At 60.1% G+C, this 25909-nt stretch overlaps 2 protein-coding genes across 9 annotated transcripts in view; one reads left to right on the top strand and one right to left on the bottom strand.

Moving 5' to 3' along the window:
• Window positions 1-1345: 1345 nt before the first annotated feature.
• Window positions 1346-15000, top strand: Slc29a4 (solute carrier family 29 member 4). 3 transcript variants are annotated; one of them, XM_071605487.1, is made up of 12 exons: window positions 1346-1490; window positions 3525-3824; window positions 4750-4938; window positions 5553-5681; window positions 5885-5998; window positions 6430-6558; window positions 8575-8649; window positions 9951-10195; window positions 11451-11586; window positions 11719-11906; window positions 12735-12975; window positions 13899-15000. In XM_071605487.1, the coding sequence occupies exons 3-12, from the start codon at window positions 4761-4763 to the stop codon at window positions 14033-14035; spliced, it is 1572 nt and encodes a 523-aa protein (XP_071461588.1). In that variant the 5' UTR covers window positions 1346-1490; window positions 3525-3824; window positions 4750-4760; the 3' UTR covers window positions 14036-15000. The 3 variants fall into 3 exon arrangements, with proteins under 3 accessions (XP_071461588.1, XP_027775550.2, XP_071461589.1); XM_027919749.2 differs by lacking the exon at window positions 3525-3824; XM_071605488.1 differs by lacking the exon at window positions 3525-3824 and having other exon boundaries at window positions 6430-6530; window positions 8580-8649.
• A 1363-nt stretch (window positions 15001-16363) lies between these two features.
• The window catches only part of Tnrc18 (trinucleotide repeat containing 18), a 91786-nt gene continuing 82240 nt past the window's right edge, over window positions 16364-25909 (bottom strand). For all 6 annotated transcript variants that reach the window (XM_027919743.2, XM_027919742.2, XM_071605516.1 and 3 more), the window contains 6 exons: window positions 24768-24884; window positions 23909-24073; window positions 22122-23500; window positions 18369-18605; window positions 18085-18159; window positions 16364-17715 (listed from right to left, as the gene is read on the bottom strand). In XM_027919743.2, the coding sequence (XP_027775544.2) occupies window positions 17509-17715; window positions 18085-18159; window positions 18369-18605; window positions 22122-23500; window positions 23909-24073; window positions 24768-24884 (2180 nt within the window). In that variant the 3' untranslated portion in view covers window positions 16364-17508. The remainder of the gene's footprint in view (window positions 17716-18084; window positions 18160-18368; window positions 18606-22121; window positions 23501-23908; window positions 24074-24767; window positions 24885-25909) is intronic.

Genomic DNA, 25909 nt, shown 5'->3' on the forward strand with positions numbered 1-25909 from the left:
AGGCCAGGGGGATGAACTCACCCCGGAGAGTGTATACCACGGAGCATGAGAACCCTGAGACCCTAAAGCAGTCCCTACTCTCAGGGACCTCACCTCTCATGGGTGAGGCCCTGGGAAAATCCCAACTATGGGCAACAGCAACCCTAAGGCTCCCTGGAGGGGCAGATGTCAAGGTGGGGCTCCAGGCAGAAGCCTAGTCTCCTGGAAAGCGGGGGGGGGGGGGGAAGGGCATCCAGGTGGGGCCTGGCAGGTTCCCTGGCTGGCACCTCTGCCAATCCCAGCTGGTGCCTTGGTCCTGGGAGGCCTCCCTGATCCTCCAGTACAGCCCTACACTGGAGAGACCCAGGGCACTTTCTGCTTCCCACCTGGTTCCTCACCTCACCTCTGGCACCGCCCTTCTACCTGCCCCAATGGTGGGCTCATTTCTAATGATAGGACCAGTGTGGAGTCTTCTTCAGCAACCCACACTGTCTCCTGAGCTTCAATGGCCTCTCTCAGGGACATGTCCCAGACAGTAAACTGACGCTCAAGCAAGGCACGAGCGCTTGGGCCACATGGCTTAGGAAGGGATGGAATTCCATTGACCTGGGAGAAAAACAAGGCTCGGAGATGGGAAGCGACCTAGTCAGGTGGGATCCAAGGCTGGGAAGAAGTGGGGGTCCAGCGAGCGCCGCACGGGAGCGGGGGTGGAGGAGCGACCCAAGCTCCCTGGCCGGTCTGGAATTGCGCTGGACACTTTCTCTCTCAACTCCTCACTCAACCTGGAAAATTTTAGTCTGGTCATCCTGCCGGGGAGAGGAGGAGAGGAGGCTTGGCACCAAGGTGAAGGGGGTTGGCTGCGATTGATTCTTAGGTGGGCTAGGTCAGCCGCAAGCCACCCTGAGGTCGCCAAAGCCACCAAGCTCTGCCTCAAGGGTCAGGGATCTGGGGATCCCGACCTCGGTCTGGGTCCTACACCCACCCCTACGAGTGCGACGGGATGGAGGAGGGGGAGGGCTTTGGGGCGTGGCCTAGTTGAGGGGGCGGGGCCGGCGGTAGACCCGGGTGGAGGGGGAGGGCAGAATGGTACGGGGCGTGGCCAAGCGGAGGGGAGGGAGAAGACGGGACCCGGGGCAGGAATTGGGCCGGGCGGAGGGGGAAAGAGGGATAAGAGGAGGGGCGGGTCCGGGAGGATGGGGAGGAGGGGCGGGTCCGGAGGGGAGATGGAGCAGCGGGGAGGGAGGCAGGGAAGGGGCGTGGCCAGAGGGAGAGAAGGCGGGCCGGGGGCGGGCCGGGGGCGGGCCGGGGGCGGGCCTAGGCGGGCCCGGCGAGGGCGGGGCGGCGGGCGGAGCGCGGGCCCGGCTGTGCTCGCCGCCGCCGCTGCGCCCCCCGGACGCGCTCGCGGACCCGGGGCCGGGGCGGACCTGGCACCCTCGGAGGACGCCAGCCGCGCCCGGCCCGAGCGGGGCACCGGCGGGGCGCCGAAGACCCCAGCCCCGGGCCCGGCCGAGGTAAGCTTGGCGGCCAGGGTGGCGGGCGGGGCGGGGACGAGCTGCGGCGCGGGGAGACGCCGGCGGGGACCTGTCGGAGCCTTTGTCTGCGGCGCGCGGCCCCACTCGCGTCCCCTCCTTTCCGCCGGCCCGGACGCCGAGTCTCCCACCGCACCCCGAGTCTCCCTCCCATCGCACCCCTGTCGCGGAAAGCGGGGTCTTCCCCCGCCCCGTCCAGCATTGGAGCGGGCCAGCATCCCAGTTGCGAGCGCGGGACCCGGACCCAGGAAGGTGACAAGCGCCCGGAGCCCAGGCCAAGCTGGGTCTTGGCGCTCCCTCCGACCTCGGGCACACCCCAAGTTCCTCCTAAGCCTCCCTCGCCCATCTCACTCCTTTTCCCAGATAGCCGCCTCCTAATTCTTGGGAAAGCTGCCGAAAGAGGTGGGGCCTGGGCCCAGGGGTCACCTCGTGTTGCCCAAGGGGTCTCCCCTTTGCCTGGGGACCCGGGCCTGGGATCCAACTTTGCTGCTGCTGGGGCCTGGGAGGCAGAAGGAGCCTCTGGGGCTGCTGAGCATCTGGGAACGTGCTCACACCCAGGTACGGGAGGGCGGTGGGCCTGGGCAGCCTGGAGCCTCTCCATCCCAGGCCCTGCCCAGCTTGTGGCCCCTGCATTCATTTGTCCTTTGGGTGCTACAGAAAGGGGGTGGCCTGAGGGTCTTGAAACCCACAACCCTGCCGCTGTGAGTTGGGCAGCCCAGAAGCTGGGCTGTGGGATGAACAGCCACAGGGGACAGGGCATCCAAGGGCATCCAGCTAAGCAGGACTTGTGGCGGAGCCAGAAGTTCAAGGCCTAGGAGGGTGAGCAGACTGGCTTTCCAAGTGAAATTCAGTTTCCCTTGTCCCTCTGCTGGCTAGAAGTGGAGCTCAGCAGCCTCAGAGCCAGGTCAGCCTGGCACTGACACTCAGCACCTCCACACTGCCCCGAGGCACATGCAGTCCCTGCTGCTGTGGTGGGGCCAAAGGTGGTCTGTCAGGCACAGCTCCAGTTTGAGCTGCCTGACCCTGGACTTGACCTCTGGGCACCTTAGTCACCCTTTCTGCAGAATGGGGGCATGAGCCATCCTTTGCCGAACTGTGAGGATCAGGAGAGCTCTGGCCCACATGGTGCTCTTTAGGTGGCTGTTTATGCCACTATTGAACACCTACTGTGTGCAGCCACACCTTCTCTACTAACCACCCAGCCCTCTCCATTTATGAAATAGTCTCTCCCCTTGTTCTTTCTCTATTGTGTCCTCACAATAAGGAGGTGGGGACACTGAGGCCCAAGGGGTGGTCTAAGGCCAAAGAAATGACCTGTGTCGTTTGAGCGGCTCTGTGGGGCTGGGACAGAGGAATCCTAGTAGCTCAGGGTGAAGGAGCAGAGAAGAGTCTTATAAACACCGAGTTTGTATTATATTTATGTCCTTAAGTCTTAAGTAAAGGGGACATAAGAGGAGGAACAATCTGAAGCCCTGGGCAGCTGGTGTGAGTGAGAGTGTCGGGGGAGGAGAGAGTTAAAGGCCATGGGATGGTGGCTGAGGCGGGCAGTGTAGGTGGCAGCTGCCTGCCACACTGATGAGCCCGAGGAAGCAGAGGGGCCTCCCCCCCGCCCGGCCTGACGCTGAGCACGTCCGCTTTCCCTGGTGGGGTGGCCTCAGTGAGGCGGAAGCCTCACATGCTGATCGGGCACATCCAGGACACTGTGGGATCCGGTGCTGCATTTCAGAAGCCCTTCCTCTTAGGACTTGGATGCCCATCGGGCTGCACTTCCATCCTAAGGGGGCTGGTGGCAGGAGTGGACTGTCATTGTTGTGGACTGTCATTCTCCCTTGGTCCCCTTCCCTTGGCTCTTCATGTCTAAGGGAGGAGGATGGGTGGGCCAGGACCCAAGAAGGGCCTGAGCAAGGGTCTCCAAGCCACCACTCTTGAGGTCAGGCTGGTGTGTCCAGTTGATAGGCAAGGACAAGGGTGTGCCCAGGACCACCAACATTCGAGCTTAGGCCATCTCTGTTCTAGACGCTGCTGAGTTCCCCCAGTGCCAGATGTGGCCGGAGGAGCAAGACTGATGAGGGGGCTGTCAGGAGAGGCTCGAGCCAGGAGGGGAGGAAAGCCCGGTTTCCCAGTCCCCAGAAGGAGAAGACCCTGACCTCGTCTCCACTGGCCATGGCTACCAATCACCTGGGTTGGCCCCAGAAAGGCCCCCATCCTCATCACTGGCTCCAATAAAACTTGCTAGAGACCTAGGGAAGGGGAACAGGGGCCAGGAGGAGAGCTTGGTGACAAGTCTGCACAGGCCACCTGGTGGCTGGGAATGGGGTAAACTGAGGCAGGGGAGCTGGAGCTATGGGGCCCCAGAGATGGGAAGGGGCAGGCAAGAGCAAGAGGCCTGCCACAGGTCAGCCCCAGGGATAATGGGAATAACTGTGGCACGCAGATCCCTTGGGGCTGGCTTCTCCCCGCTTCGTCCGCAATAAATCCCGCATGTCTGTGGGGCCAGGGATGCTGAGGTACCACTCTTAGGAGCCTGTGCTGTGGTGTCCCATTTCTCACTATCATGGAACACTGAACTCCTTCCTTCTCCCCCAAAGGCAAGGGCTAGCAGATCCAAAGTGAAGCAAGAAACACTGAGGCAAGAACATCGAAAGAACTGCCTGCCACTGAAGGTGGTTGGCCTCAGAATCCCGAGGGGCATGGGGGCTCTAAGTGACCTACAGACTGATGTTGGGTCCAGACTCTACCACTTTCTGCCTTAGAGGCCAGAGCAGGAGTTATTCACCCCGTAACTCTCCCTTTTGCTGGCTGAATAATGAATGAATTTCAGCACCTCCCTCCCGGGGACAAGGGACACCGGGAGAGGCATTCTAGCTTGGTGCTGGCACAAAGTGCTCCATGGTGTCCCCTACTGTTTGATTGCTCACCACGTGCTGGTGTTCCACCTCCAAAACAGTCCTGCTCTCCATCTCTTCCCACGCCCAGAGACCACCGCGGTTGCTCAGCCTTTGAGCTGATCTCCTGGGCTGTGTCTTTACCCTTCCCACCCCGTCTCCATGGCAACATGAGTGAGCTTCCTGGGACACACAAGGTGACATCACCTCACTGCTAAGTCCATGTCCTTCGTGATGAAATATCAAGAAGGAGGAATGAATGGAAGGGATGGTCCCCTGGGGTACTGCTTGGGGACTTGGGGTCAGGAGTGTCCTCCCATCCTGTCCCCTCCCCTGCTCATCTCCTTCCTCCACAGCACAGGCCACCATGGGCTCCGTCGGAAGCCAGCGCCTCAAGGAGTCCAGTGTAGCGGGCACTCCTGACAGGACTGTGGTGACCAGCTTCGGCTTCGAAGGCCTCCAGCTGGAGGCCAGGGCCGCAGCGGCGGAGGCAGCTCGGGAGCAAGGCCTTAGGGCCAGGGGCATCCTGACGTCCATGGACTCTGGTGAGTCCCAGACGGGAATTGGCCTCACGACCTCTGGTCAGCCCAGGGCAGAGGACACTGGGGTCCTCATTGAGGGGAGGCCCCATTGGGATGTGGTAGCCCTGCACCCTGACTCAGCCTCTGCCCTGTGCCTTGGGGTCCCATGCAGAAGAGCCTTCTGCACCCACAGGTCAGAGCCAAGGTCAGAGCTGAGGAGGTTCTATCTTCCCCTGGTCCTACATGCTCACTGGGCACATGTGAATCATGCACTGACCCATGAGGCTTTTATATTGAAGTGACATTGGTCTCATTCATTGGGCAAATCAAGCCATGCCTAACTGCAAAGGAGCCTGGAAGATTGGATGTGAGGTTCAAAGAGCTGGCTTTCAGCCCAGCCGTGTGACCTTGGGTAAGGGCCCTCCGATTCTGATCCTCAGTTTCCCTAACTTGAGGAGTTGGGCCAAGTGACTAGGAGATCAGACTCGCAGGGTGGCATTGGGCCGTGATGAGAGGCACCTGAGCAGCTGTGGCCCTAGGGATGCACACTGGCTCTGGTGGTGGACAGTGGCCTTGGTGCTGTGGCCTGGCAAGAGTGGGCTCACCCACGCCTCACCTGAGGTCTTGGGATTTGGCAGAGGAGGAGCCAGTGCCCGATGACCGCTACCATGCCATCTACTTCGCAATGCTGCTGGCCGGCGTGGGCTTCCTGCTGCCCTACAACAGCTTCATCACCGACGTTGACTACCTGCACCACAAGTACCCAGGTGGGTGCTCCCCAGCCCACCCAGCCCTCAGGGTGTGCTCAGTGACTGAGGCTTTCCAGAAACCCCCTGGGCCAGGACCCTGTTGGCGACCCTCTTCATTCAGATCTTGGCTCCACTGTGAATTGCTGAGTGGCCTCTGGGCAGTGAGCGAGGATGGGCAGAGGGTGGCCCTCTCTGAGTACCTGCTGTCGCTGGCCCTCCAGGGACCTCCATTGTGTTCGACATGAGCCTCACCTACATCCTGGTGGCCCTGGCCGCTGTGCTCCTGAACAACGTCCTGGTGGAGAGGCTGAACCTACACACCAGGATCACCACGGGTGCGCCCGCCGGCTCCCAGCGCACGCGCCTGCGCAGTGCTCACCACCCCCCAGTCCCTCCGCGACCCCCCACCCCGTCCCCCAACCCCTGTTTTCCCTGAGCCTCATGCTACTTGTCTGTGAAGTGGGCACATTTCCTAAGGATGCCATGGGCTTCTATGGGGGGGAAACAGAGTCAGATCCTAGTGGGGCCTCTGGGAACCCATGGGATACCCTGCACCCCCAGAGGCTCTGTGGCCCCCACATTGTCTCCCAGGCCTCAGCACTTGCTCTTCTCCTGACTCAACCTTGCTCTTCCTTCCCCTTCCAAGGCCGTGTCCAGCTTCAGGGGGAGGGGGAGGGGGAGGGGGCCTCCGACCTGACCCCAGGGGAGGGGCGGTGGAGGGGGCCGCCTAGCCCGCCGTGGGTTCCTCACCAGCCTCTCCCCACAGGCTACCTCCTAGCCCTGGGCCCCCTGCTCTTCATCAGTGTCTGTGACGTGTGGCTGCAGCTCTTCGCACACGACCAGGCTTATGCCATCAACCTGGCCGCGGTGGGTACCGTGGCCTTCGGCTGCACAGGTAGGGAGGGGGCTGGGGCGGGCAGGGCCGGCCGCGCTGGGGGCGCCTAGGGCTGAGCGTCCAGGCCAAACAGCCACCCGCCTGTGTGCAGAGCCGGCCCCCACGCGGCCCCAGAGCCCGGACAGCTCCCTGGCTTCCGCAGATGTGACCCGGCATGCAAGGACCCTCCTGTCTGTGTCACTGTTCCTCTTGGGCTAGGCTCTCAAATTTTTCTAAAGTCTTTTATTTTAAAAAATTGCAAACCAACAAAAAGCCTGCAAGATAAGATGAGGAGCTGCCCTATGCGCCTGCCCTACCCCGCCTGTACGTCAGTTTCCCCTAAATATAAATAAATATAAAATAATTCATTTCCCCGCACACAGTAGTCACCTTTGCTGCCTGAACGCTAAGACTTCAGGGTGTATTTTCTATATATATATATATATTTTTTGTCTTTTTGGTACTCGGTAATTAATAATTTAAGGGTGCTCTACCCCTGAGCTACAGTCGCAGCCCTTTTGATTTTGAGACTGGGTCTGGCTAAGTTGCTGAGACCGACCCTGAACTTGGTATCCTCCTGCCTCTGCCTCCTGAGCCTGGGATTACAGGTGTGTGTCACTGGGGCCAATTTAGATATTTCTTCTATTTAACCACATTACAATTGCCACAATCTGGAAATTTCACACATAAGGGTACTATTATGGAAGCCACAATCTAGACTTAACTCTCAGTGACTCCCCAATGACAGTCCTTTGTTTTGTTTTGTTTTTTGGTGCTGGGGGTGGGACCCAGGGCCTCAAGCCTGCCTGCTAGGCTAGTGCTCTGCAGCTGAGCCCAACCCCAGCCCCTTGGTATCACTTTTTTCCTGACCTGGATTCACTCCAGTGTCACACGCTGCGTGTACAGGCCCATCTCTTCATCTCCTTTAATCCGGGGTGATTCCTCGGCATGTCTCTGTCATTCACGGCAGTGACATTGTGAGGGTCCACGATGATCGTTTTGCAGGCTTTCAAACTTTTTGCTTGGGGGAGGGGGGCAGTGAACACCAGGGATGCAGCCCAGGGTGTCCACACATGCTAGGCAAATGCCCTGCCTCTGAGCCCCAGCCGCAGCCTATTTTACTGTGACTTCCAGGAAGGAACGCACTTGACAAGATGACCCCATAAACGCACGCACATATGTGTATGTTGTCATGAAATCATGGTCTCCATGCAGGCAGTGTGCCCAGGTCTGGTCTGTTTTGTCAAAAAGCAAATGCTGAGCTGGGCGTGGTGGTGCATGCCTATGATTCCAGCTACTAGGGGGGCTTAGGCCCTAGGAGGATTTCAAGTTTGAGGCTAGCCTCAGCAACTTAGGGAGACCGTGTCTCAAAATGAAAAATAAAAAGGACTGGGGATGTAGTTCAGTGGCACAGCACAACCGGGTCAAATCCTCAGTACTATGGGGGGCAGGGATTGGCACAGAGCCAGTGGGCTCTCTGGGACTCGGTGGGTGTGGGGGTCCAAGTCAACACATCTTCCCTGGATGCTGCTGGAGTTCGGTGCTGGGTGGGATGAGAGCAGCTATGCTGTACTAACGAAGGGGCCCCCGAAACCCCTGGCTGCGTAATGAAACCATTGCTTGCTGTTGCTGCACGTCCTGCTCTTGGGCACAGCTGTGTCCCATACAGTCTCGTGGGGACTGGGGTTCTCAGTCTGACAGCCTCCCCCAGGTGGCCTCCTGGGTCACTATTGGAGGAAGACAGAAAAGCCAAGGGAGCTTGCACTGCCTCGTCCTCAAGTGGCAATGTCCTCTCTGCTCCTGTTTCTTGGCCAGGGCTCCTCAATGCCTCTGACCAGCCCCACGGGCAGGGATGTGGACAGCATTATGGGCACTACAGGGGACATCCCTGTTCCTAAGGCAGCTACAAGGCGACCCTCTCAGCCAGCGGTGGAGCTGAATTCTCTGCACACACCCTCTCCCACCCCAGGGGGCTCGGGTCGCAGCGCGATGTAGGTGACAGCTGGTGTCTCACGGTCTCCCCCTCTCTCTCTTAAGTGCAGCAATCCAGCTTCTATGGGTACACGGGGATGCTGCCCAAGAGGTACACGCAGGGGGTGATGACCGGGGAGAGTGAGTATCGCAGACCCCCGGGGGGGCACTGAGCTGCCTTGGGCTCTGGAAGCTTCTTCCTGGGACCCCCAAACATGCGCCCTGAGAATGCTGGGCTAGGGATTTATCTCCTCACCTGGCTGGGGAGGGGTGGAGTGGGACACACTCCCCACCGGAGGGTGGATGTGCGTGCATACGTGTGTGCACCCCGTTTCTGGGGTGTGGTGGCTGGAGTGTGGCAGTGCCCACGAGGCTGCATGTGGAATGTCAAGTGTGCCCAAGTGTGTGTGTGTGTGTATGTGTGTCGGGGACTCAGTCCCTCCACTCCTGTGACGTTGGGTATCACCCTTCAGCACCAAGCTGTTCTCAGAGCTTCGGAGCCACACAACCACCTCCTGCTAGCTGCCCAGTTACCAAGACCCTGCCCTCAAGCCTGTCCTTTACCCAGCAGCCAGTGCTCCAGAGCCTGTGGGCTGGCCTTCTGGGCACCAGTGCGTGGTCTCAGTGGCTGTCCTGCCACCTGCTTCTTGGCCTGCCATGCACTGGAGCCGGTGCTTTGAGGCCCCTTCTCCATGTGTCCTCCGGCCTCCTGGTTTGGTTTGGTTTGGTTTGATTTTGTAGCACCGGGGATTGAACCCAGGGATGCTCAACCACTGAGCCACAACCCAGCCCCTTTTATTTTTTAATTTTGAGACTGGGTCTCTCTCACTAAGTTACTAAGAGTCTTGCTAGATTGCTGAGGCTGACCTTGACCTTTCCATCCTTCTGCCTCAGCCTCCCAAATTGCTGGGATTACAGGGGTGTGCCACGGGGCCAGGCTTCCTTCTGTTCTAACACAGGAGCACATGGTCCCTACCAGCCCCCTGCCAGGGACACTGATCCTCCAGTCCATGCCCGACTCCCTTGTCCTGCAGACTTCAGTCCCCTCCTGAGACAGGAGCTCTCTGACACCCCCTGCCCACATCTGTGCTCAGTGGGAAACTTGATACAGTTCCCTGACCCCAATCTGCGACCTGTGCTTCTGGGACTTGTTTGAACATGTCTCCACAAGCCCCGAGAAGGCAGGGCCCTGTGTGTTGCCGCTAGGTCCTCAGGGCTGGACATGCTGGGCCCTCAGGAAATGCTGAGAGACGGACACACGTGGAGGGCCCGAGCTCAGGCGACAGTGCTGGAGGAGGCAGTGAGCCTGCACTGTCCCTCTGCGGTGGGCTCCTCGGGGGTTGGGTGGGGGACTAATGGACGGGCTAGAGCTGGGAGGGGCTCGGTGGAATGGGGCTGGGCTGGGGGCGGGGTCAGGCCCGAGCCCCTGGTCCCTGCCCCAGGCACCGCGGGGGTGATGATCTCCTTGAGCCGCATCCTCACCAAGCTGCTGCTGCCGGACGAGCGCGCCAGCACGCTCATCTTCTTCCTGGTCTCCGTGGGCCTGGAGCTGCTCTGCTTCTTGCTGCATCTGCTGGTGCGGCGCAGCCGCTTTGTGCTCTACTACACCATGCGGCCGCGGGACAGCCGAGGCTGCCGGGCGGGCTACCGCGTACACCACGACGTCGCCGCAGGGGACATCCACTTTGTAAGTGCGCACTCCAGGTGCGGATTGGTCGGTGTCCATCCCCGCCGCCAGCCCTGGGCATGTGCCTCCAGCCCACATCCTGGCCGAGTTCCTTCTCTGGACCCCCTCCTTGGCCCCAGGGTCTCAGGCTGCACCCATCTCCATTCTGTGGGGCTTGGGGCTCCCTCAGCTGTTGTATCCTGCAAAGTGGGGTGCACACGGTCCCTTTCTTTGTGACACTCCACATACTGTAGATGGAAGTTCCCATCCGGTTGGGACAGACTCCCAGGAAGGCAACAAGGCTCACCTCTGCCCTGGGTTCCTGTCCAGGGTCAGGGAAAGGACCCAGGAGGTGGGACAAACCCCAAGAATCCCCACAGAGGAGAACACCAGAGGCAGCCAGGGAATCATAGGCCCCAGGCAGGAGCCAAAAATGGGGGTTCAGGTCTGTGGCTGTTGGCTTTGCTGAGGTCAGGGCCAACTGCTGGCCTCATAACCCCAGCAGAGGCACCTCCCCTGCAGGGTCCCCAGCACAAGGACTCAGGCCAGCTAGTGGCCTCGGTATCACTCTCTGGGTGATATCACGGCTGGACGGGGCAGAGGACCTTCTGGAAAGCTGGGGTGCCCTCTGGTGGCCACATGCTGCATAGCGACCCTGGCCTGCAGCTGGCAGATATCTGGCCTGAGGACACTGCAGGCCAGGAGTGCTGGACACCGGGGGAGGCAGGGCAAGGGGAGCCACCAAGGGTCCTCACCAGGATGGTCCTGCAGATGTGGGTGTAGGGAATCACCTGGATCCTTGGCTGGGGACACAGCAGTGGACTGTCGGAGCCCATGGGGAGCCATCTGGGGGACCCCTCCATCAGAGAGGCTCGAGGAGGGACTTCCGGGCTGAGAGTGACTCCCCCGAAGTGGAGTAGCAAAGCCACCAGGAGGGGCTGGCGGGGGAGCCTGGGCAGAGACTCAGGCGGGGAGCCGCTGGGGGTGTTTCTGGGACAACAGGAAGCAAGAGGTGGTGGGAGGCCTTGAGGGGCCTCTGGGCAAGATGTGGGTGGGGTGCCGTGCTCCGTCAGAAGTGGGGAGAGGGTCTTGAGAAGGAATTCGCCCTCTCTGAAGTCAGAGGGCTCTTGGTGAACAGGAAGGAGGGCGTCGGTACACAGTAGGCCTAACTGAAGATTAGCCTGAATGTGGCTCTCCTTCACTGGGCTCCGATGCCTGGTCAGTGCCTCGCTCTGTCCCGTCCTCCAAACACCATCCCGCTCCATCCTCCCTCCAGGAGCACCAGGCCCCTGCGGTGGCCCACAGCGACTCCCTGGACAGCCCGGCCCATGAGGTGGCCGGCGGCGGGGGGGCCTACATGCGCTTCGACGTGCCTCGGCCCCGAGTCAAGCGGAGCTGGCCCACCTTCAGAGGTGAGCGAGCCCACCCGCCCCCACGGCCCCATGGACCCCACTGTCCTGGCTGCTTGATGGGTGGTGCCCCGGTGGGAAGCGGGCAGGGCCCCTGGGGGTGCTGCCCTCTGACCCTGCCCACCCCCCCAACAGCCTTGCTGCTGCACCGCTACGTGGTGGCACGGGTCATCTGGGCCGACATGCTCTCCATTGCGGTGACCTACTTCATCACGCTGTGCCTGTTCCCCGGCCTGGAATCCGAGATCCGCCACTGCGTGCTGGGCGAGTGGCTGCCCATCCTGGTCATGGCCGTGTTCAACCTCTCGGACTTCGTGGGCAAGGTGGGCTTCCTGCCTGCCCTGCCCTTGGTGGCCCGGGCCCACCCAGGAAGATCCCCTGGCCGAGGATGCATACGGGTCCCAGGCAGGAGTGTGGCAGCCATGCAACGTCAAGGTCCCCACAGCACCCCCCCAGGGCGGCCCCTGCCTGGTCCCGCAAGGTGGTTCCGAGTGCCTGCTGCGTCTCCGCGGTCCCTCTGCCCAGTCTTCCTGCTCCGTGGTCACTAGTCAGTGGGTCTCTGGGGTGGTCCTCCCAGGATGAGCACAGACACAGGCCCTCGAGGTACACGGAGAGGGCAGAAGCACCCAGAAGCCACCCAAAGGGACCAGAATGACCTGCGCAGCACACCATCTGCCTCACCTGCAGTGGGTGGGGTCCACGCTGTGGTTTCTGATGCTTCGCGCAGGTTGGGGACGGGCCTTGTCTTATGGATGGGGAAGCCACTCTCTTGGGGTCACACTGCTGAGAGGGCTGAGGAATGAGTTTGTGCTTCCCAGGGAGCGGGGCCAAGAGAGCGGGTCCAGACCCTTGGCCCGCTACTGTCCTGTGTGTGACACGGGTGGCTTGACCCTCGTTTCTCTAATAGGGTCAAGGTCCCATCCTGAGGGTATTGCGTTTAGATTGGGGTCAGGCTCACGACAAGGACCATCTGTTGCTGTGATGGTTGGGCTTTGGTGCATCTTTGAGGGCTGGGGACCATGCCGCTCTGGACAGACCCAGAGTGTCTAGGGACAAGAGGGTGGCCAGAGTCTATAGTGGAGATGGACAGGAGAGGAGGTAGGCTGAGGAGGGCAGGGGCCAGCGGGGTCCCAACACCTGGCTCCCTGCAGATCCTGGCGGCCCTGCCCGTGGACTGGCGGGGCACCCACCTGCTGGCCTGCTCCTGCCTGCGCGTCGTCTTCATTCCCCTGTTCATCCTGTGCGTCTACCCCAGTGGCACGCCGGCCCTCCGCCACCCGGCCTGGCCCTGCATCTTCTCGCTGCTCATGGGCATCAGCAACGGCTACTTTGGCAGTGTGCCCATGATCCTGGCGGCGGGCAAAGTGAGCCCCAAACAGCGCGAGCTGGCAGGTAAGAACTGCCTACCAGAGGGACATGTGGGGCTCCCTCCCAGCAGCCCAGCCCCCCATTAGTGAGGACACCGAGGCCTTCAGGAGCCACAGCCAGACAGCAAGAGCATGCACTTGGGTTTTAGGGGACTAGACAACGCCCGGGAGGTGGTAGGTGTGGGACATTTGCCGATCATTCCTTCTTCCACAACTACTTGGTGGCCCTCCTCTGTGGCAGTGCCTAGGCATCAGGGACACAACGTTTCCATGCTTGTGGGACTGACAGATTGGGAGAGGGAGTGTGAGAAAGTCATGGGGCTCCCAAGGTTCGGGGCCACCGCTCAGGACAGGAAGTTTGGTATTGCCATGGATTGAGATACAGGAGGCCCACGGGTCGGGGTGTTGGAGTCAGATTTGGGCCATGGTACCTTCAAGGTGCCCAACAGACATCCCAAAGGATCCCTGACGAGGAGGCAGTTGGAGGTCAGAAGCTGGAGGCAAAAATGGGTGGGGGGCCGGGACTGTAATCCCAGAGGCTCAGGAGGCTGAGGCAGGAGGATCGCGAGTTCAAAGGCAGCCTCAGCAATTGGGAGGCACTACCTCAGTGAGACTCTTGTCTCTAAATAAAATTTAAAAAAGGGCTGGGGATGTGTCGAGTGCCCCTGAATTTGATACCCAGTACCCTCCCCACCAAAATGGGTGGGGGACAGAGAAGCAGGTGAGGCCTGGTCCCCTCATGGGAGAAGGAACAGCTGGCTAAGGGATGGCAAGACCCAGAGGGGTCAGCAGGTGCTTGGGGAGGTTTGCTCACGCAGGGTGGCTCCCTGGGAGCTGGCCGTTGTCACTACACATCACACCTGAGCAGTGGTCACTAGGTCTGTCCAGCATGTGTGGTCCTAGGGCCTGGCTGCTGCCCCGCCCCCCTCAGGTCAGTTTTGTCCACAGGGAACACGATGACGGTGTCCTACATGTCTGGGCTGACCCTGGGCTCCGCCGTGGCCTACTGCACCTACAGCCTCACCCGCGATGCCCACAGCAGCTGCCTCCGCACCGCCAACGGCTCCATCTCTGCCGGCCCCTGAGTCAGGACACTGCAGGCTGCTGGCCCTCCTGCTGCCCAGGGAGGGCTGCTCAGGCTGACGAGGGGCCCTGAGGCCCCCACCCCCTCCCTGCCTGCAGTGCCTGCGGGGCCCCAGCCTCCTCCTATACCACTAACGCCATCTGTCTGGGTCCAGCGGCCACACCAGCCTGGAACGTGTTAGTGACCCAGGGCTCTGCCCAGCACTGTGTCCTCGTCCAGCCTCACACCTGCATTCCCCTTCCATCTAGCCCGTGACCCCAGCTCTAGCCAGGCCAGCACTCTGCAGGGTCAGACCCAGCCTTCCCCACCCAGGATGGCAGCCAGCCGCCTGGTGTCCCCTTCACAGCGACCCCACCGTAGGGTCTACTTCAGGGGCCCCATGGTCCTCGTCACTGTCCATGGCACCAGTTAGGGGTGGGGGACCCCTCCCGATGGACATAAGAGGACCTCAAAAGAGAGGAGCAGTCCCCAGCCTTCTCACCGTGGGCCTGTCGTCCACCCTGTTCCCCCGAACAGTGTGTTTGCTGGGGGGATGGTACCTCTGGTCTGCGCTGGCCTCTTCATGGGCACCGCACAGCTGGCCTGGGCAGCACCCCCATACTGAGGTCTCCCTCTGAACCCTCCTGGTGCACAGGCCAGGGGCTGCACTCAGCCTACCTACGACACAGAGGAGGGTCACAAAGTAGGCCCTCTTGACTGAAGTCACCTCTTGGCCTAGGGAGGCTCAAGGAGGGACAAGTGGAGCCCAGGAGTCTGGCAAGTAGGGAGGGCTGGGGGGTCATTCAGTCATCAGGCTGGTTTGGGGATGTCCTGCCAAGGATGGCTTTCCCAGGGGAGGTCCCCAGTCCTTCCACATTCCTGGCCCCAGCTGTAATTGCCCTGTCCTGTCCCCTGCTGTGTCCTGTCCACCTGTGTGTCCTCTAACTGTACCGCACTGGCCATTAAAAGATGACGGCAGAGACTGCCTCCCTGTGCCTCCCGAGAAGCATTTGGGTGGGGATGGAGGTGGGAGCAGGACAGCCATCTGGGCCATTGGAAGTGGAAGGAGGGTGCTGAAGGGACGAGGCTGCCCCACAGTGCTGGGACCTGTCTTTTCACCGTGGAAAGGGTCCCCTGCACGGGGCCCGATGTTTGTGGGAGGTGGTCTGGTGGCCCTGGTGTGGAGGCGGGGACTGTACATGTGGGGTGGGGAACTGGAAACCTTGGGGTTTGTCACATGCCTTGGTGCCCCTTTAGCCTCACAAAGATCACGGAGGCAGGTTGGCCCCTGTTCCTCAGGCACTCAAAGCCAGGTGACACAAATCTGAGCCTTGGGGGCTCAGGCCCCAGTTCTAACTCGTCTAAACAGTTAGGACAAATTCTTGTACTGTTTTGTGCCTCAGTTTCCCCCAAGGTGTAGGACTGGGATTTGGCCCCTTGATGGAGGGCCACCTGAGCTCTGGACCTATGGCCTCAGGAACCTGCAGGCATCCCCTGGGGGATGTCAAGTGGCAATCAAGTGGGCCAAGTCCAAGGGGCAATGCCAGACGCAGCCACCAGATGGCGGTGGCACACCACTCCCCCCACACCTGTGGGACTCGGTGTCTGCACTGCAGCGAGGCCCTCAGAGCCCTGCCAAACCCTTCCCACCACAGAGGTCACACCAGTTGCCCTCAGTGTTAACATGTCATTGTCCCGCCCTTTGCCACAACCGTGACAGCAAAGCCCGAATGACATCTGCAGCCATTCAGCTGACCCAGGCCAGAGGGTACTGGGCAGGCAATGTCCCCACCGCCTCCAGCTTTTCCAGGCCCAGAGGTTCAAGGCAGGCTCACGGCCACTCGGACCTGCAGAGCCCTGTCCAGGTGTGGACACAGAACTTTTGAAACACTGGGCACTGCGTGTCCTGCCCAATACCACAGCCACTAGCCATCCGCACTGCCAAGCCCTGGACAGGCGGCTGGAGCAACTGAGAAACAGCTTTTAATGTTCCCTCATTTAAATTAGCTGAATTTTAATAGCCCAACCTCCAAACTCCCTGTGCCCTCCCTTGTCCCGTAGTGGACTCCCACAGACCAAGGGCCCCAGCCCAGCCCAGTTCCCGAAATGAACCACTCCAAGCGATGCTATTTTTCCAATTAAATCTTTTTTTCTTTTTCTTTTTTTTTTATGAAAAAGATCACACAGAATTTGCCAACAAAATTCCAAAAGTAACTTAAAAAACAAAACAAAACAAAACAAAAACAGGAAAACAATTCCCCCAAAAAACAAAACCGAAGTCTGGCTTTTCCTTCCCTCAAGATTGTCTGCTGGAGGCCTCGGCTCCCAGGCGGGGGGGGGGGGGGGGGGGGGGGGCCTGGGTAAGTGCTTGCTGGGCCCGCGGGGGGCGGGGCTGCGGCTCCTTCCCCTCCCTCTCCCTCACTCCTTCTCAGCTGGGGGTGAGTACAGTACAGTGGGCTGGGGGGTGTGCTAGGGGCTGGGGGGCCAGTGAAGCCGGGTGCTAGACACTCACAATCTAACAGGAAATAAAAAATAATATTCTGCACGTCAGAATGTGTTCGCTTTTTTTTTATAATTTCATAGCTATTTTTCACAGTTTTAAAAAGTTTATATTTATATATATTTATATATATTTATCTTTATATATATAATTAAAAAGTTGACTCCATTTAAAGGCTTATGATACAGGGGCGGGGCGAGTCTCTTGGTACAATAAAACTGTACAGGTTAAGAACTGCTGCCTCCCTCCTGGGCAGGGAGGGCCAGGCATGGCCGGAGCGAGGGTTTCAGCACCATTGGGATTTTCTGTAGTGTGAGGGTCTGGGCTGGGGGGCAGGCCCTTGCCAGGGCCACCTGCCGATGCTTTTGGGCTCCCCCTGGCCCTGCTCTGCTCCCCAAGCCCAGGCCATCCTGAGAGGGTGGAGGCCACAGGCACTCAGCAGTCTGGGGTGGATGGTGAGGCTGGCTGGCACCAGGTGCCCACGTCCATGGCGGGAGGTTTGGGTGGACTCCATGCTGAGGGTGGCTGGAACCCAGAGCGAGCCTCAGTCTGGGTTCCTAGAAACCCCCTCCCACCAAGCCCCCAGTCTTCAGGGCCTGGGGGCACCTGGCCCCCACTGGGGCTGGAGGGCCTGCCTCTACAAGTGCTTATGAGGTGCTGGGGAGGCCAAGGCCTGTCCCTGCTGAGACTGCCCTGGGTGGCCAGCAGAGCCACACCCTGATAGCAGAGAGGAGCCCCTGTCCTGGGGCACTGAGGGGGTTGGGAGATTGGGGTGGAGACGTGTGCACATGGGTGCACACACGTGCATGCATACGGGCACACACATGTACACACACTCACTTGCCCGGGGCATCCACGTGCACACCTGTCCACATGCACACGCCCACGGGCACACTGGCATGCACACAACGCACATGGTCCCGCGCCGTGGCAGTGATGGTGAGGGTCCCTGTGGGCCCTCAGGGCACGAGGCAGCTGGGCCCGGGGGGCGGCGCTCAGCAGAGCACGGGCACGCCGTCCGTGGAGAAGATCATGCCTGTAGTGGGCTCGTAGGTGCCTGCGAGGTAGTAGAGGCCCTCGCTGTCCTGGTACTTCTTGGTCTTCAGCATCTGCTCGTACTGCTCCAGGCCCACCACCAGGCACTTGTGCGACACCGTCTGCACGTCGTTCTCGTCCACGTGTGAGGACTGGTACAGGGCACGCTGTGGGGCACGGTGGGGCCTCAGGTATGGGCACAGGGTCGGGAGAACCCCTCCCAGACCCGAGGAACCTGGGACTGCCTTGAGGTGGAGACCCAGAGACAGAGGCCAAGATCGAGAGACAGAGGTGATCAAGAGACCAAGAGACCAGGAGAGACAGAGTCCTGAGACTCAGGGACAGAGACAGGGGACCAGACAGACAGAAGTGAGACCAGGAGACAGATTGAGAGCCGGGCAGCTCAGAGCCAGAGCGAGGCCGGAGGCCAGAGCGAGGTCGAAGGGTGGTGCAGGCAGAGCCTAGGTCTGAGCGCGGGACCCCGCCGGCCATGCTGGGAGAAGGCGACCACCCCCGCCCACTGGAGGCCCTCCTACCTCCATGAAGTCTTTTCTCTGGCTGGAGGCCCGCAGGGCTGCAGGAAGGCTGCGGCCAGACTTCTGGTCCCAGTGCTGTCAGGACCAAACCAGGACGGTGGTGACACCAGCCCCACGGCGGGGCTGCTGCCAGTAGCAGACTAGATCCCAGCCTCAGCCTCCCTTTTTGGTCAGACCATGGCTGCCAGCACCCAGAATGCCTGGCCCCAGAGGGGACCTCAGGTCCACCCTATGGCACCCATATGGACCCAACAAGGAGGACACCTAGCTGGCCTTCTGCTCACCTGGCCCTCATGGAACTGCTTGCCCGGGCTGGTCTCCTCAGGATGGTAGAACCACTTAACTCGAACCACCATGTTGTTGCCCCAGGACTCCCACATGCTCTGGATGCGGCCAATGTAGGGCAGGTTGGGGCGGCCAGCGGACAGGAACACTGCACAGTCTCCGATGCGGATCATCTCCTTGCCGCGCACGATGGCCTTGTAGAACAGCTTGCGGGCCTTGCCCTTCATGCCGCGCCGCTGTAGGAGATGCCAGTCAGGCGAGGGCCCAGGAGCCTGTGGCCCACCACACTGCAGAACCCTTGCCCCAGCTGGTCCTGGCACCCAGAGCCCTCATCCCTGGCCTGTCACCTGCCATCGGTCTCAGGGGTGCTACAGGAAAGGGACAGAGGAGAAGACCACCCCTGGTCTCGCTCTCACTGGGGAAGTCCCTTTCAGCTCTTTGATATGCCAGGAGCAAGAGGGACTTTATAATCTAGGAGCTTTGCAGCTGAAGGGACTTCAACTCTGTCCCACAGCACTACTGGCCAGCCACGCAAGACTCCCTGGGCTGCCCAGCCTTGTACTGCCCTCGCCCCGTCACAGGTCCTGCCACAGCCCTAAGGCCCTACAATCCCCACTCAAGGGCAGGGTGAGGGAGGGCCAGTCCGAGGAGTCACAGCACGTCCCTGCCCACCATGACCTCCAACCCCAAGCCTCCAGCAGTGTGGCCCCGGGCATGGCTTATGTGGCTTCTGGGGTTAAAAGAGGATTCCTGTCCCAGGAACAGACTAGGAGAGAGAATGTGGGGTGAAAGGGATTTATCTGGACATGTGCCCAGCAAAAGCAGGAAATGGGACCTTAAGGGCAGATGCCACACCAAGCCCTGCCGGGGCTCAAGATATGTCAGCCCCTGCTGTGTGGCTGATCAGGGCTGAGGGGCTGGGAGTCACATGCTACCCTGGGGTGTGGGTGAACCCCGCCCTCCACCAGCATGGCTGCCCACTGACCCAGCACCTGCCAAATGTGTTGAGGCTTTGTTTATTCACTCAAGAAACACTTCCCCAGGGCCCCAGGACCACAGGCCACTCTCAGAGGCTGGTGCCATCCCTTGGACAGAGAGTCCTTCAAGAGGAGGCTACGCAAGGCTTGGCAGAAGCAGCACATTCTCACCTCAAACTAAAATCCACATTCCTTCCCCCTCCTGGTGGGGACAACAGGCTCGAAGTCACACTCTACCTAAGCCGGGAGCCTGTGTGCTGACCCCTGCCTCATCCACAGTCCCTTCCTCTCTATCCCCTGCCACAGTCTTTCCTCAGCCAGGCCACTCACCTCTCTGCATGTGCTGTAAAATGCTCAGAGTGCCTTAGACTCACGCTCAGAGGACGCCATGGTTGCTAAGCAACTCTCTGAGAGCAGTTATGGTTTTGGGCATCAGGCAGCTACTCCCCTTCAAGGACGCCCCCCATCATCCAATGAGGTCCCCTGTGAGGCTGCTCCCACCCCTTTGGTGGGCACAAGACTTGGTCTTTTTAACTCCCTCCTGGCCACTGTGATTGACACAGGGCTGAACCTAGGACCCAGCCAGACAGCTAACCAGCTTTAGTTTAAACCCCCGGGAGACACTTCCTTCTGTCACTTCTGCTGCCTAGAGAGAGCAGCTGCCAGAGAAGGAGACAGTGCAGAGGAAGGAGAGGGAACCCAAGAGTGGAGCACAGACCTCAAGTGGGTCTGGAGATGCCTTCGAGCCCCAGGTTCAGCGGTGCCTGCAGCTGCACCCCTGAACCTTCCTGCTGAAGAGGCCTAAAGGTCTGAGCTTGTGTTTCAGTCAGCCATTTAGGGTTCTTGGCTCCGCAGCTCTGCGAGCTGAGCCTGGCGCAGCCCTGGAACTGCATACAGCAGGTGCCAGAATGCGCTCAGGCAGCCATGGCGGGGCAGGAAGAGCACCTCCCTCAGTCGGCCCTTCTGTGCCTCTCAGATAAGCACCTGCAGGGATCAGGGCTCTAGAGTGCTGACCATGAAGCCTTCAGAAAGGATTCTATAAGAATCTAGCATTCAAGTTGGCCTCAGGTGGTGGCCTGGCCAAGAGGCCCTTCAGCTGTAGCCAGCAATCCATGAGGAGTGAAAGTCAGATGACCCTGCCCCCGTGGGATCAGGAAGGCCAGGCTCAGGTTAGGGCACTAAGTTTGCTGGAGCTACAGCCCAAGTGTCCAGACCCCACCTGCTGCAGGCTCTGCACCCTGCCCATTCTAAAGAATCACTGATGGGGTGCAGCCCAGGGCAGAGGAAGCTGCTGTCCACTCCTGCGGGTTTCTGATGGGCCTCGGCAGCACGCCAAGATCCCCAGAAGGCAGCAGTGAAGACAGACCTCCAGAGCCGACTCAGGACACCCTAGCCTCTCTGGCCTCGTAAGCGGCCAACACTCTGCACACGTGCCAGCAGCTTCCCAGGCTTTGAGGAGGTGTGCCAGACACCCCAAGCCTGTCCCTGCCAGCCCCAAAGCTGCTGAACTCGCCTGATGAGAACAGAGTCTTACAGGGGCACTGGCTCAGCAGGGGCATCTCTTCAAAGCCCGTCTCCACACAGTCTTGGAGGACCCTGGTCTAGGGACATGGACACTGGGGACAAAACCTGGGCTGGCTATACCTGCAGATGAGGACACCCTCCCACACATGCCAAGCAAAGGGGCCTGGCTGCTATGGCAGGTTCTGAAGCACCCAAAGGCCCATGTGTAGAAGACGTGGTCCCAGGGGGCACTGTGGGGAGGTGTGGGGTCTCTGGAAGGTGGGGCCTGGTGGGAAGTCTTTATGTAACTGAGAGTGCCCTTGGGGGTCCTGTGGGCTTGAGCCCCTTCCCCTCTCTGGCCACGAGGTGAGTAGTTGCTCTCCAACACTCCCATCTCAGACCTAAATGCAAAGGGTCTTCCCTATTATGGGCTGCTTCCTCTAAACCACAGCACAACAGACCTGAATAAGTGAGTCCTCTCAGGTACTTTGTCACAGTAACAGAAAGCTCACACACTGGCTCTTCCCAGGGGTGTGGGATGGACTCGTGACCATGAGGGCTATTCCCATCCTTCACATAGAAGCTTCTTGAATAGCTAACAATTTCCTCCACTGAGAAGTGCATGTGTATGCACAGGTATAAATGTGTGTGCGCCTGTATTGCACATTGTGTGTGTGCAGCACGTTCACACATGTACATGGTGTGTGAGCATGCGTGTGTGTGGATAATCCACAGCACAGGCTGGGTGGGAGGGCTCCTCTGGACACCCAAGCCCTGCTGTCAGGGCAGACATGGGACCCACAGCCCAGAGCCCACCAGAACATTCTCTTTGGGCTGCACTGGTTAGCTCCAGGGTCCATGGAAGGCCAAGGAGACTCAACCTTGCACTTCTGCTGGCAAGCCAGGGGAAGTGGCCCCTCCCACCGAGATCACCAACTGGTGGCCGAGAGCCTGAGCATGCTGGAAACAGGAGGAGAGCAGAGAAAGCCAGGCGGCGGCAGACCCCGTCCTGAGCACCTGCAGGACAGCCTGTGTGGACCTTCATGTTCTCTACACAGGGAGCTCTGGTCCCACCAACTAGAGGGCAGGGCCACTTGGAAAGGGCCTGGGCATTGGAGTCAGACAAACCTTTAAAACCAGTTGCCTCCCTTGTAACGTGGGATATGGCCTCGCCTCACTGGACCCTCCTCCCTGGGAATGCTGGGGAATTGAGGGGAAGGCGGGGCCCGGCGTGAAGTAGCCAGAGAAAGACCTGGAACCTCAGCCTGGTACCTGGGTGGGCTTCCCGAACCACTTCCAGAGCTGCCGGGCAGGCAAGAAGGCGGCGATCTTGGGCCGGTTCTCCACAGACGGCAGGCGCTGTCGCTTAGCCAACTCCTTGGTCGTGGGCAGGTGGACACCCTCTCTCTTTTTGGGTCGGCTCTTGGCCCCAGCCCCCGCCTGAGCCTTGGACTGCAGAGGCTGAGGGGGCTGGGGTGGAGGGGCCGGGGGCTGGGCAGCGGGCGCCTTCTTGCTCGTGGAGTGGGCTGAGGAGCGCGCCTTGCCAGCCTGCTTGGGAGCCTTGGCAGGGAGGGCCGGCTGGGCAGAGGGGCCGGCCGCAGGGGCAGGAGCTGCCTCATCATCAGAGCTGCAGGAAGAGTCCTCGTCTGTGGTGGAGGAAGAGGAGGAGGAGGAGGAGGAAGAGGAAGAGGAAGAAGAGGAGGAAGAGGAAGAGGAGGAGGAAGATGAAGAGGAGGAGGAAGATGAAGAGGAGGAGGAAGAAGAGGAGGAAGAAGAGGAGGAAGAGGAGGAGGAAGAGGAGGAGGAGGAGGAGGAGGAGGAGGAGGCAGGGGAGGATGCCCTGGAGCTGGAGGCGCTGCAGTTCCGGCCCCCCGTGCCCCGGCCATCCTCCCCGTTCTTCTCGCCGTCCTCCTCGCCCTCTGTCTCTGAGCCGCTGCTGCTGCTGCTGCTACTGCTACTGCTGCTGCTGCCGCTGCTGCCGCTGCTGCTGGTCTCCGACTCCTCAGCCCCATCCTGCTCAGCCTGGGCCTTGTCCGGGCTCTTGGGATTCCCAGTGTCCTCCAGTGGCAGCCCTGACCCAGGCTCCTGGGCAAGGTCCCCTTCCAGGGCTTTGGGCCAGGCCATCTTGGGCTCGCTACTGCCTGCTGTCGGGGCCAGGCCACCCAGGCCCAGCAGGCTCTTGGGCTCCTGCCAGCCTCCAGCCCCTGGGTCCTCCCGGAGGAGCAGAGCCTCTTTGGCCTTCTTGCTTTTGGGGGATGTAACTCCCTCATGGTCCAGTTTGACAAGCAGCTCAGCCTCCTCCCCTGGCCTCCGAGCACCCTTGGCACCCGATTCCTCCGTGGCCCGAGCCTTCTTGGGCTTGGGGCGGGTGGCGGGCATGGTGATTGGCATTGTGATGAGGGGGGCCGGGGTCAGGGCTGCAGCAGGGGCTGGCAGCTCTCCAAAGGGCTCAGGAGCTGGGCAGCTGGCAAAGGTGGGTGGCGCTGGGCTGGGCTGGGGAGGTGCCGGGCGAGCCTTGGGGGCCTTGGCCCGCTTGTCCACAGGTTCTGGGGGGCTCTTCTTGGAACTTGGGGTGTTGATAGGCTCCAAGGCCAAAGGGGTACTGGGGACCTCATCTGTGGAGACCCCCTCCTCCAGAACAGTGGCTCTGTCTAGAAAAGAGAAGACGACAAATGGAGGCCGGAGTGAGGCCTGCTGCCAGTCTGGGTGGGGCTTCCTGGTGGGAGAGCAGGGGCTCCTGGGTCAGGAGGTCTGCATCTCTGCCTGGGCCTCAGGTGGGCGGCTCTGGCACATCACCCTGGGGGTGCTGGCCCTAAGTGGTCCTCAGATGGTCTTGGCTTGTAGCCCAAAGCCTCTCCACTGGGAGTGAGTGACACGCACCAGGCTGAAGCTGGGCTCTGTCTCTGCCCACCAGCTCCCCTTCCTTGGCCCACTGCCTAATTCTCTGCCCAACAGTGCAGAGTTCTCACAGAGATGATGCCTGGTCACTGCAGAACCTTAGGCTCCAGGTTCTGGCTCCCAAGTAGCCCCCACCCGACCCTGGGCCTGGGCCAACATACCTCCCTTGGCTTTGGTGCTGGGCTTCCGCCCACGCCCTCGCGCCTTGGCTCCCGACTCCTCTGACCCTGTGGGGGCCCCCTCTTTGCCTTCCCCGGTGTCTTTGCTGGTCTTTCGGCTGCGGCGCTTGGCACTCGGCACCAGGAGGGCTGGGGACGGCTCAGCACCTGCAAGGCAGACAGTGGCTCAGGCCTGGCTCTCTGCTCTGACTTTCTGGATCAGGGTTTGGAGTGGGGAGCAGGGACACCATGTGGCTCATGCAATCTGGGCTCCCCTGCATGAAACAGTGGGAGGTGGTGCGGGCAAATAGTAGTTCAGCAGGGGCCCCCAAATGACCACACCAAAGCTCAAGGGGCTGAACAAAGGCGCTGACTTTGAGAACCTCTGAGGTCACCCACCCCAAGAAGCCAGACAGTGTGAACAAGACTTGCTGCTGCCTCTTAAAGGGGGGACCTGGAGGAGTCACAACCTCTGAACCCCAGGCCATGAAGGCCAAGGCAAGGATTCAATGCCATGGTGCCTATATGGAGCTTGGAACAATCAATAACAATACCTGACCAGCCTTCCGTAGCCTGGACAACCAGGCCTGCGGCTACCCTCACAGGCCACAGGGCCCATCTGGGAACCCCAAGATTCCCCACTCCCCAGCCCCCTTCTGGGAGTCCCCATCCACTGCTTCTGCCATTTCTATCCCCCGTGGGTTCCAGTGGTTCCAATGGTCCAAATGGCAGGCAGTGTCCAGGCTCAGCCTAGAAGAGACCTAGAGGCTGATGGGCAGAAGTCTGTGCTGCCGGGGAGGGTGCGGGTGAGTGGCACGCAGCCAGGACAGCCGGACCCCGACCTCACATGCCGGGCACTCACACTGGATCTTATAGTCCGGTGGCAGGAGGCGGATGTGTGAAAGCGGGATCCTGCCCGTGTCTCCATCATCAAACTCCACGGTGATCAGATCCCCATCGTCCTCCAGGTCCAGTAGCCCTGTGGGGGAGGGGCAGTTCAGGGGGTCCCAGAGCTTGAGCCCTGTACTGGGGCATGAGGATGATGGGACAGTGGGGTTCAGCATGCAGGGATCCCAGGTCATTAAAGCACAGCAAATGGACAGGGAGTCGGTGTACTGTAGTGTGAAAGTGGGTGTGAGCACTAGTCAGTCAGGGCAGGGGCTCCCCCGTTTCTAGCAGAGCATGTCCTGGAATTCAGGTGCCATGAGGCAGCTGATCACACACACCTGTGCCTGCTCACTCTCAAGACCCCCGACACAGCAGTAAAGAGGACAGAGAGGGAAGAGGGCACGAACGCAGGGGAACCAACTCGGGACTCAGCTTTGCTGCTGTCAGGTGACTGAAGGAGACAACAGCAATGAGGAAAGGCCAAGGCGGGGTCCCCGGACCCTGGCCCTGAACGGGCTGAGGGCCACCTGAGCAGCATGGGCTAGGAGGCTGCACAGCTCTGATTTGAAAGATGCGGGCGCAGGCGAGAAGGGTGGGGGCCACTCCAAGCAAGGGGGGAGCTCAACATCTGCCACTGAAGGGCGACACCTCAGCCCCCTCCCAAATGCAGATGCTAAGCCATATGTATCCCCAAGGACACAAGCCTTGGCGGGAAGAAGAGACCTAACCAACCACCTGCCTCACGCCACCAAGCCTCACTCAGCCAGGGCCTCTGATCTCTTCATCCTCTCTCTTTGCCAAGGATCACCAAAGCCAAAAAGGGCACCGTGACACAGAGCCTGTATGGGGAAGGGACGCCCCGAGGGAAAGAGAGCTACAGACTGAACCCAGACACACACCGTGAGAAATTTTCTTATAAAAGATAACGTGTTGATGCAGCAGAAATACATATATATATATATATATATATATATTTTTTTTTTTTTTTTTTTTTTTTTTTTCTAACAAACCTCAGGAAATAAGAAAGAACTCTTGGAGATTTTTTAAATGAGAGCAGAAAATTTCAAATTCAAGAGAACAAAAGGATTTAGAAGATAATGTGGAGTAAATCTCCCA

Source organism: Marmota flaviventris, chromosome 19 (genome assembly GCF_047511675.1).
Source record: "Marmota flaviventris isolate mMarFla1 chromosome 19, mMarFla1.hap1, whole genome shotgun sequence".
In the NCBI taxonomy this organism is placed as follows: Eukaryota; Metazoa; Chordata; class Mammalia; order Rodentia; family Sciuridae; genus Marmota; species Marmota flaviventris.